The following is an 11,391-nucleotide window of genomic DNA, read 5'->3' on the forward strand; positions in this document are numbered from 1 at the left end:
AGGGCTCCGGCTGGTGGTGTGGGCTCTGGCGTGCAGGAATGTGGGACTGAGGGATTCGGAGGGCGATCAGGGCTGGGGTGGGGGGCTGGGTGTGCGGGTGGGGAGGTGAGGGCTCCAACTGGCGGTGTGGGCTCTGGCATGCAGAAGCGTGGGTTCGGAGGGCGATCAGGGCTGGGGCAGGGGCACAGGAGGGGGTGAGGGGTGTAAGCTCCTGGCGGTGCTTACCTCAAGCAGCTCCTGGAAGCAGCGGCGTGTCCCCCCTCCTGCTCCTACACAGAGGTGCAGACAGGCGGCTCTGTGCGCTGCCACATACACAGGCAACTGTGGCCAATGGGAGCTTCGCGGGCGGCGCTTCCTGGCTGTCCCTATGCATAGGAGATGGAGGGGAGACATGCTGCTGCTTCCAGGAGCCACACAGAGCCACGGCATGCACGGAGCTGGCCAAACCTGGATGCTGCTCCCTGGCAGGAGCTCGAGGGCCGGATTAAAATGTCTACAGGACCAGATGTGACCCCCAGGCCATAGTTTGTCCATCCCTGCCCTAGTGGCTCATATAAATATGTTCAAAGGATGTTAGATGAAATTGGACATTTTTGTCCATCTCAAAGAGGAAATTCACAAGTCTACAAATGGAATGATGCCACATCTATTCCAAACCCATATTTTATCTTCTCAATTTTGTCTGGATCAGAATACAGTACTGAGCTCCCATTTCTGGGAATGTTCCACATTTGAAATACTTCTCACATAATGTATGTACTGAAAGGAAACTAACACAAATTTCATGAGGCTTCAAGTTTCATTCTTCTCCCTCCAACCTTGCACATTTTCTTTAAATCTGCAGAGCTCTGAATGGGATTTTTCTTATGTTTGGGATTGAAAAAGGAACCTCAAGGTGCTTTTGGTGATGTCAGATTTTCAGTCTGTCCTAGTCTGAGACTTGGTGTATTTCCACATAGAATGCGTTAAAGCAACTGTCTCCTTCAAAGCTGCAGTTTTCACAGTGTGATATGTTTTGAGTGTCTTTGAGCTGGCAATACTCAGCTTTCAGTCCCTTTTTTTTTGGGCACTTAACAGTTTCCAATGGTCAGGCGGCTTGTGGTGCTGTTAACTTCCTACTGGCACTTTTTTGCTAAACCGAGATGAGCTCACAGCAGGGTGATCACTGCCACCCTGTCTCTCCTCAGCTGTGTGCTGGGCTCATCTCAGCTGCTCTCCCTGGCATCTTTGATCCCCTTTTGAAATGGGGAAAGCCAGCGCACCTGCCCCCTGGGTGCTTCCTTTGTCTCCCACGCTGGCATTAAGCACTGGGGCACTGGAGCAGCCCCACTAGCTCATCCAGTGCAGCCCCCGGGTTACTGCACGTTGCTCCCCAGTAACTGGCGCTTTGCTCAGCCTGGTTTCAAACGACCCAAGCCACGGGTCTCCCAGTCCTTCCCGTGGGCACCTGTTCCGCAGCCCGCGGCATCTCGCGGGCAGGCAGCTCTTCCCAGCCGGCCCCCGCGGCCGCTTCAGAGGCTGGTATCAGCGGTGTCGGATTTGGGCGGCAGGGCAGCCTGGGAGGCGGTGTCGGGCTGCGCGTCGCGGCAGAAGAGCACGGCCGGGTTCTTGCAGGCCCACATGGCCACCTCGCCGCCGCTGGCCGGGCTGGAGGAGGAGAGGGCGCTGGCGGCGTGGCCGCCGGGCCGCTGCTGGGCATGGCGCTCCCGGCCTGGCTCGGCCCGGCCGCGGGCCTCCAGGCGCTGGCCCCGGGCGGCCAAGTAGGCGGCCACGTTGTTCCTAGTCCGGTAGCCGCCCTCGCGGCTGCGGCCCAGCAGCATGGCGATGTTGGGGTTGCGGGCGGCGTAGATGAGCGGGTTGATGGCGCCGTTGGCCCAGGCCATCCAGCTGGCCACGGCGTCCACGGTGGGCGAGAAGGGCAGGTGGCCGGCGGCGGCCGCCAGCCCCAGGACGCAGTAGGGCCCCCAGCAGCAGATGATGGAGACGATCATGATGAGCACGGTGGTGGCGGTGCGCATCTCCCCGTAGCAGCGCAGCAGGTGGCCGTAGGTGGTGAGCGGCCGCACCCGGCTCTCGGAGAGGCGCACGGCGCGGCAGATGTTGTAGTGGCAGAAGCACATGAGGGCGAAGGGCAGCAGGTAGCAGAGCACGATCAGCGCCGCGCTGTAGGGCGGGCCCAGCCGCGACGAGCCCCAGGGCAGCAGCACGTAGGTGCAGCGGCCCGAGCCGGCCCCGTGGCCCCCGCCCGCCGCCTGGGCCAGCAGGTACCAGGGCGCGGCGAAGCCGAGCGCCGCCAGCCAGACGGCGGCCAGCAGCTGGGCGGCGCGGCGGCGGCCCATCTTGCGGCGGGGCTGGCGCACGATGGCGCAGTAGCGGTCGAAGGAGAGCAGCGCCATGGTGAGGGTGGCGGCGATGCCCAGGCCGGCGTGCAGGGCGGCGCTGGCCAGGCACAGGCGCTGGCCGGAGAGCCAGGCGCCGCGCGGGCGGCTCAGCAGGCGCAGGAAGGCGAGGGGCAGGCAGAGCAGCGCGCCCAGCAGCTCGGAGAGCGACAGCGACAGCACGAAGGCGTTGGTGACGGTGCGCAGCTGCCGGTGCCGGGCGATGACCAGCACCACGGCCCCGTTGCCCAGCGCCGACAGGGCGAAGATCAGCACCAGCAGCAGCGCCTGCGAGGCCAGCGCCGCGCCCGACCAGCCCGCCTCCTCCGCCCCGGCGGCGGGGTCAGCCGCCGGCGCCTCCCCGCCGCTCTCATTGCCCCCCGCCCGGGACAGGGCGCTCAGCAGCCCCGGGCTCGCCGACGGCGGCTCCATGAGCGGCGAGCATCCCCTTCCCCGCCGCCCCGGGGAGAGCGGCAGACGAGGGAGGAGGCTCGGCCCGAGGCCGGCCCAGGGGTTGGGGTCCCGGCTGCAGCGGGGACGCGGAGCCGCGGCTGGGGCTGCTGCTCCCAGCCCGGCCTGGCGGGCTCTGGGATCTGCCTGCCGCGCGCCCGCGCCCCCTGCTGCGTGCGGGCTTCGGGGGCTCCGGGAGCCGCTGACGTCTCCAGCCCGTTGCCCAGGGAACCGAGTTCGGCCTGGCCGTTTGCGCACACGGGGCCCGGCGACAGTCAGCGGCGACCCCCCGCGATGCCGAGACCCCTGGTCGCCCGCAAGCAGGGGGGCCAGCGGGCCAGGCGCGCGGCCGGCGCCGGGGGCGGGGGGGGCGGCATCTGCGGGAGCTCGCGGGAGCGGAGCGGACCGGAGCGGCGGACCCGACCCGCCGCAGGCAGACCGCGCGGCAGGTCCGTCGTCGCCGGCCCCGTGGACCTGCCGCAGGCATGCCGGCGGAGCCCCCACCGGGGCCGCCGCCCTCCCAGGATGCCGGCCGCCGGGGCGGGGGGAGGGGCCGCCCGGGGGGGGGAAGGGCGCGGCGCGGCGCGCTGCTTGGGGCAGCCTACTTTGTAGAGCCGCCCCTGCCCGCAAGGCTGGGGCCATGCGCGCCCCCGACGCACACAGACCCTCCGACGGACACCCCCCCAACAGCCTGACACGCATCCCAAACAGACTGAGACATATCCCCTAGAGACACCCCCTGACAGACTGACACACATTCCCTACAGACACCCCCGCAACAGACTGACACATATCCCCTAGAGACATCCCCTGACAGACTGACACATCTCCCCTACAGACACCCCCCCAAGAGACTGACACATCTCCCCTAGAGACACCCCCTGACAGACTGACACACAGCCCCTACAGACACCCCCAAGAGACTGACACATATCCCTAGAGACACGACACCCCCAAGAGACTGACACATATCCCCTAGAGACACCCCCTGACAGACTGACACACAGACACCCCGACAGACTGACACACATCCCCAACAGACACCCCCTGACAGAGTGACACATATCCCCAACAGACACCCCCTGACAGACTGACACACAGACACCCCCCCCGACAGACTGACACATCCCCAACAGACACCCCCTGACAGACTGACACATATCCCCTACAGACACCCCCCCAACACAGACACCCCCCAACAGACTGACACACACTCCAAACAGACTGACACATACCCCCTACAGACCCCCCCTGACAGCCTGACACATAGCCCCTAAGACACCCCCCAACACAGACACCCCCAACAGACTGACACATAGCCCCTGCAGGCACCCCCCTGACAGACTGACACATAGCCCCAACGGACACCCCCTGAGAGACTGACACCTAGCCCCTAGCGACCAGGGGTGGCAGGTTTATATAATTTTTGGTGGTGCCCAGAACAGGTCCAAGTCCTGCCCTCCCCTCTGCCTTGTAAGCCGATATTATTTTTTAAAATAATGTAAAAATGTGAGGGCTTGGGTGGGGCTGGTGATGAGAGGTTTGTGGTGTGGGAGGGAAGAGGGTTGGGGGGTGCAGGGGTGAGGGCCATGGGGTGGGGCCAGTGGTGAAGGGTTCACAATGCAGGAGGGGCCCCAGGGCTGGGGCAGGGGTTTAGGATGTGGAGGGATGAGGGCTTGGGCTAAGGATGAGGGTGGGCTCAGGGCTGGGGCAGAGGGTTGAGGTGCAGGGGGCTGAGGGCTCTCCTGGGGGTGCAGGCTCTGGGGTGGGGCAGGGCTGGGGATGAGGCGGATGAGGCGTTTGGGGTGCAGGAAGGCTGCCCTGGGGCTGGGGCCAAAGAAGAGGACTCCCCCCGAGCCCTCTCCCCGCCAGCAGCAGCGAGCTATGGGGGAAAGCCCCCCCCCTCCCCTCCCCGGCAGCACACTCACCTTGCACCACTGTCACTGCACGTGCTCCTAGGACCCCCGCCCCCAGGTCCAGGAAGCGCCCTCACCTCCTCTGTGGTGGGTAGGCTGCCATCACTTGTGCCCCTTCTCCCCTACTGCTGCCCCTCACTGTAGCCTCACTGGGGGAGGGGCATGGGGCTGTCCCTTGCCCAGCGTGGGGCAGGAGCGGTGACTGCAGGCAGGGAGCCGCCTTGTACTGGTGGAGGGGCCTGCCGGAAAAGGGAAGGATCTGAAGCAGAAGGGCAGGGGCAGGGTCAGCCTGCCCTGGCAGTAGTGGGGATGGGGTGCGCTATGACCCTGCGGTGGCAGTTGATGCTGGGCACTGGCAGAGCGGAGCACAGCACAGAGCTGAGGCAGGGCTGCTCTGGGGTCCGGGGGAGGTGTGCGGGGGCAGCAGGAAGGGGGCTGAGGGAGCGATCCGGCCCCAAACATTGATGGAGCTGGGCCCACAGGCTCTGAATGTTGCTGGAGCCTGGGCACCATAGGCCCATATAACTTGCTGCCCCTGCTAGTGACACCCCCTGACAGCCTGACACATATCCCCAACAGACACCACCTGACAGACTGATACCTAGCCGCTACAGGCAGCCCCTGACACACACACATATACCAACACAGACAAGCCCAACGACTGACGCATATCCCCAACAGACACCCCCTCAACAGACTGACACACATATCCAACAGACACCCTCCCACACAGACACACCTCAACAGACTGACATTCCCAACAGACATTTCTCAACAGACTGACGCACATCCCCAACACAGACACCCCGCAACAGATTGACACATAAACCTCTCCAACAGCAGGGTCATGTGCAGAAATTTTACTTTGACCCCCCTTGAGGAAGGGCACATTCTGTGCTCCCTTGCTCTTGGGCAGGAGCGTGCTTTTCCCTCCCTGTCCCCTCCCCTGGCTCCAGCAGGAGCTCCCTCTCTCTGCCACCGCAGCCCCGGGTCTGGCGGAGCTCCCTCTCTCTGTCACTGCAGCCCCGGATCTGGAGGAGCTCCCTCTCTCTGCCACCGCAGCCCCAGGGCTGGAGGAGCTCCCTCGCTCTGTCACCGCAGCCCCAGGGCTGGAGGAGCTCCCTCTCTCTGCCACCGCAGCCCCGGGTCTGGCGGAGCTCCCTCGCTCTGTCACCGCAGCCCGAGGGCTGGAGGAGCTCCCTCTCTCTGCCACCGCAGCCCCGGGTCTGGCGGAGCTCCCTCGCTCTGTCACCGCAGCCCGAGGGCTGGAGGAGCTCCCTCTCTCTGCCACCGCAGCCCCGGGTCTGGCGGAGCTCCCTCGCTCTGTCACTGCAGCCCCAGGGCTGGAGGAGCTCCCTCTCTCTGCCACCGCAGCCCCAGGGCTGGAGGAGCTCCCTCTCTCTGCCACCGCAGCCCCCGGGCTGGAGGAGCTCCCTCTCTCTGCCACCGCAGCCCCAGGGCTGGAGGAGCTCCCTCTCTCTGCCACCGCAGCCCCAGGGCTGGAGGAGCTCCCTCTCTCTGCCACCGCAGCTCCGGGGCTGGAGGAGCTCCCTCTCTCTGTCACCGCAGCCCCAGGGCTGGAGGAGCTCCCTCTCTCTGTCACCGCAGCCCCAGGGCTGGAGGAGCTCCCTCTCTCTGTCACCACAGCTCCGGGGCTGGAGGAGCTCCCTCTCTCTGTCACCGCAGCTCCGGGGCTGGAGGAGCTCCCTCTCTCTGTCACCACAGCTCTGGTGCTGGAGGAGCTCCCTCTCTCTGCCACCGCAGCCCCAGGGCTGGAGGAGCTCCCTCGCTCTGTCACCGCAGCCCCAGGGCTGGAGGAGCTCCCTCTCTCTGCCACCGCAGCCCCAGGGCTGGAGGAGCTCCCTCTCTCTGCCACCGCAGCCCCAGGGCTGGAGGAGCTCCCTCTCTCTGCCACCGCAGCCCCAGGGCTGGAGGAGCTCCCTCTCTCTGTCACCGCAGCTCCGGGGCTGGAGGAGCTCCCTCTCTCTGTCACCACAGCCCCGGGGCTGGAGGAGCTCCCTCTCTCTGTCACCGCAGCCCCAGGGCTGGAGGAGCTCCCTCTCTGTCACCACAGCTCTGGTGCTGGAGGAGCTCCCTCTCTCTGTCACCGCAGCTCCGGGTGCTCCCGCTCTGTCACTGCAGCTCTGGTGCTGGAGGAGCTCCCTCGCTCTGTCACCACAGCTCCAGTGCTGGAGGAGCTCCCTCTCGGTGCACCCCCCACCCTCTCTTTCCTCAGGGAGCTGGCCAAATGGCCAAGGTGCTGGACTGCTCATCCATTCTGCTCTATGTGCAGGGGTTCGAATCTTATCCTTATCAGATGCATTTTTGTCTTTTCTGCAGAAAAGGACCTGGGGATTACAGTGGACAAGAAGCCATAGTCAGCACTGTGCCCTTGTTGCCAAGAAAGCTAATGGCATATTGGGCTGCATTAGTAGGTGCATTGCCAGCAGATCACGGGAAGTGATTATTCCCCTCTATTCAGCACTGATGAGGCCACACCTGGAATATTGTATCCAGTTTTGGCCCCCCCCACTACAGAAAGGATGTGGACAAATTAGAGAGAGTCCAGCGGAGGGCAATGAAAATGATAAGGGGGCTGGGCACATGACTTAAGAGGAGAGGCTGAGGGAACTGGGGTTATTTAGTCTGTAGAAGAGAAGAGTGAGGGGGGGGATTTGATAGCAGCCTTCAACTACCTGAAGGGGGGCTCCAAAGAGGATGGAGCTAGGCTGTTCTCAGTGGTGCCAGATGACAGAACAAGGAGCAATGGTCTCAAGTTGCAGTGGGGGAAACACTATTTCACTAGTAGGGTGGTGAAGCACTGGAATGGGTTACCTGGGGAGGTGGTGGAATCTCCTTCCTTAGCGGTTTTTAAGGTCAGGCTTGACAAAGCCCTGGCTGGGAAGATTTAGTTGGTGTTGGTCTTGTTTTGAACAGGGGATTGGATTAAATGACCCACGGAGGTCTCTTCCAGCCCGGATCTTCTATGATTCTAATAGGAACTGAGCTGACTGCTCCCCCCCCCAACAGCCCCTCCTATTCCCCCCCAAGCATATTGTGTGTATGTGAGGGTCCCAGCACCCCCTGACATGCATTTCAAAACCCCTGCCCCAATACACAGACTGGGTGCTGCTTGGATCCCCTCTGCACCCACTCCCCTGCATCCCCCCACCCCCACACTGCAGGCTGATGGGACTAGCCCCCCTCTCCCCACAGACTTCCTGCCCACTCGCTCCTCTTCCAGAGGTGGCCAGCATGTCCCTGTGGCCCCTGGGGGAGATGTCTCTGCGCACTGCCAACTGCGGTCAATGGGAACTGCAGGGGCGGTGCCTGAAGGGGGCGGTGCGGGGAGACCCCTCCAGACCCCTGTCTAGGAACTGCTGCCAGAGGTGGGTGCGGGTCACTTTCAGGAGCCACCCAAGGTAAGCACTGCACCCCTCTTCTGCAACCCTGCCCCAGCCCAGACCCTGCACCCAAACTCCCTCCGAGAGCCCGTCCCCCACACCTCCTCCTGCACTGCAACCCCCTGTCCCAGCCTAGACCCCCAACCCCCCCCCCCAGAGCCCATCTTCCACACCTCCTTCTGCACCCCAACTCCCTCCCAGAGCCTTAGGCAGGTGTGTGGAGGAGTGTGGACGGGACATGGGCCCATTCTTGGCACCACCAAAAATTATACAAACCTGGCAGAGCAGAGGCACTGGGCCACTACATACCCACCGGTTTCCATCTGGTTTGTTTTGGGCATAGCTCATCCACGCCCTCTGCTGCTGCTACCCTGGCTACGCTGCTGTTTGTACTCAGGCTAACTTACTGCAAGTACGTGTCGATGCAGCCACAGGCTTAGGGGATAGGAAAGGCAGAAATCAAATTGGCTCAAATCATTAAGTGTTTTAAAGGACAATTCCAGCGTTGTCCTATTGTGCGTCCTCTGGGTGGATAAATATGCCCTGGAGCTAAATTCAAATTGACAAACATTAAGAAATACCTCAATGCCTAAACTCCTTTCAGACTATGGATGTCGCCTAGCGTGGTCCATGGAAGCTGCCTTTGCCTGCTAGGAGCACCTCTCTCGCCAACAGAAGTTGGTCCAATAAACAATATTACCTCAGCCACCGTGTCTCATCTCCTAGGATCAATATGGCTGCAACACTACAGCAAACAATAAGATACTCATTCGTCATTGAAATGAATGGAGATATTAGATATTATTTGATATATATTCCACATTTTTTAAAATGTAAGTGGAGTTTTAATTTAACTCTATTTTTTTTCCAGCCAGCACCCAAGAATTTCCCTGGCTGAGAAATGGTACGATTGTGATGTTTTTCCTCATTTGCTGCCGCTTTGTCCTGATTTACTGGAGTATGGACTGCAGGATTTGGCCCTACAAGCCAAGCAAAAGATGGGCCCTCTGCTGCAATGTATGGGGCCACATCGGTAACTAGCGAGAGGAGCACGTGCTTACTTGGTCTAAATTGTCATTGCTCCATTGGTCTCAATTGACATCAGCTGAGGACCTGTCCCAGCAAACCATACATCATAGTGTTTCATCCATGCTGCTGCCACCACCTCCTTCTTCCCTTGGCTGCCTGGGGGGCTGTAGGTATCCTGGCACATACTCACTCCCTCCTCTGTAACTCCCCATAGCATAAGGTGCACCACAGATTTCACTTGCTATAGTTAGTTGTTGTTTGCTCCCATATAGCTGCTTGTCATTTTATATAAGTTTGATTAAGTTACACGCCACCAATTGTATCTATTCTGATGCTAAAATAGCCTGGTTCATTGCAGCTATTCTGATGGGGGGAGGAGAGGGCTGCTTTAGTCTCTCCCATTGACGCTGGTCAACTGTGGATAAATAACAAGAGTGGTTGTAACAGGGACTGGACTCAGGATCTCCTACATGGGGGCCCTGACCACTGGACTAGAGAGTCATTCCCATTCTCGCTCCCTGGCCCAATGAGTATTAGGCATTTAAGCTCCCCGATTGCAGGTGCCCATTCCTGGATCGCTAAGCAGAGCTAGACGCCTCCAGGCAGCCCAGACTTAGACACTGATAGAGCATGGTGGGGCTTAGCACAAGCCCCCCTCTGATCAGCATCTCCAGTTGGCTAGATTAGGGAGGGCTCCCTGCCTAGCACAATGGCTTTTGTGGATCACATTCTAAAGCTTTGCTCTCTCCTCATCCACTGTCTAGAGCCTGGTTGCCTAACTCAACTTTGAGGATCACAGTGTTGTTCCTAATTGTCTACACAACTAAATTAGAAACTGTGATGCTCAGCATTGCAATGCCTAAGTCCCTTCAGGGGTTCCCCTCCTTTTACCCTCCTTTTTACAAGGTGAGAAACTGAGGAACAACTTACCTCTCTTTCAAAGGTGCTGAACACCTGCAGCTCCATGTGGCTTTAACAGGAGTGGGGCTGCTCAGCACAGCTCAACAAGGCCATAAGTGACTTGCCCAAAAGTCATAAAGAAAATGAGTAACAAAGGTAGGAGCATAAGAACCCAGGCATCCTGCCTTAGCAAAATAAGTTCAAAGAACACAAACTGTCAACCTATCAACCATTTTTGTTCTTTCATTATGAGTGTCGGGGAGTCAGGCCCTGCACCCCCGGGCTCCCTGCCGATTCACCAGGCCTCTCAGCCAGCCAGTAAAGCAGAAGGTTTATTTAGACGACAGGAACACAGTCCAACACAGGTCTTGCAGGCACAGCTAACCGGATCCCCCCGCTTAGGTCCATCTTGGGGCCTCACAGCCCCCCTCGGGGATCACAGCCCTCTCTCCCTGCTTCCCCCCTTTCCCCAGCCAACTCCAGTCTGCCCAACCCCCTCCGGCCCCTCCTCTCTGCTCAGCTTCTTTCCCGGGCCAGGAGGTCACCTGACCCCTTTGTCTCCAACACCTTTAGCCAGCACCTTTGCAGGGAGGGGCCCGGCCATCAGTTGCTAGGCGACAGAACGTCAGGCATTGGCTGCATGGACTTTTGCTGCTAGATACTTAGGATCTGTACCCAGCCCCCGGTAAGACCAGTCCCACTTCGTCACACATCTCCCCACTTCGAGACCGAACTGAGCGGGGTCACTCCAGCCAGTGACCTGGGGAAGTTCGAACCCACCTACATTCCCATGGCTGCCCCAGGGCCCCGCCAGTGATGGGGGAAGAGTTACCCCAGGTCATTCCAGTTTCCTGCCCCCCTGTAGGTCGGGGGGACTCGAGGGCACTTGCAGGTTGCAGGGAGGAAGCCTTATGCCGCCTGCGCCCTTTCCCCACCCCAATACCCCTGGGGTGCACGCTGGGCTGGGGCCTTCTTCCCACGTTCCAGTCTGGGGGGCCGTGATTCGGGCTCTCTCGGTTCAGAGCCCCCCTTTTGACCCTGGCCCCCCTCTGGACAGGCTCCTCGGGGCGGGGCAAGGGTCTTACAGCCATCTTCCCCCTGTCCCGGGCCTTCCTCCCCCTCTGGCAGAAGTCACAGGAGCGGCAGTGCTGCCGGACATGGGCAAAGACCCCAGGCCAATAAAAGCTCCGTAGCAGCTTCTGCTGGGTACACCAGGCTCCCTGGTGCCCTGAGGGGGGGATGTCATGGGCCTGGCACAGCAGCTGGTGGCGATACTCCTGGGGTACCACCAGCTGACTCCTGATCCCCCCTGAC

The 11,391-nt window shown here is 60.8% G+C and overlaps 1 protein-coding gene across 1 annotated transcript; it reads right to left on the reverse strand.

Annotated features, from left to right (window-relative positions):
- Positions 1–338: 338 nt before the first annotated feature.
- On the reverse strand, positions 339–2,810 carry GPR135 (G protein-coupled receptor 135). The gene has a single exon (XM_039533817.1). The coding sequence runs from the start codon at positions 2,808–2,810 to the stop codon at positions 1,512–1,514; it is 1,299 nt and encodes a 432-aa protein (XP_039389751.1). The 3' UTR covers positions 339–1,511.
- Positions 2,811–11,391: the final 8,581 nt, after the last annotated feature.

Source organism: Mauremys reevesii, linkage group 4 (genome assembly GCF_016161935.1).
Source record: "Mauremys reevesii isolate NIE-2019 linkage group 4, ASM1616193v1, whole genome shotgun sequence".
In the NCBI taxonomy this organism is placed as follows: Eukaryota; Metazoa; Chordata; order Testudines; family Geoemydidae; genus Mauremys; species Mauremys reevesii.

Bases quoted from the DNA above. Each gene is read 5' to 3' on its own strand.
- GPR135 (XM_039533817.1), bottom strand. From the start codon at position 2,810: ATGGAGCCGCCGTCGGCGAGCCCGGGGCTGCTGAGCGCCCTGTCCCGG.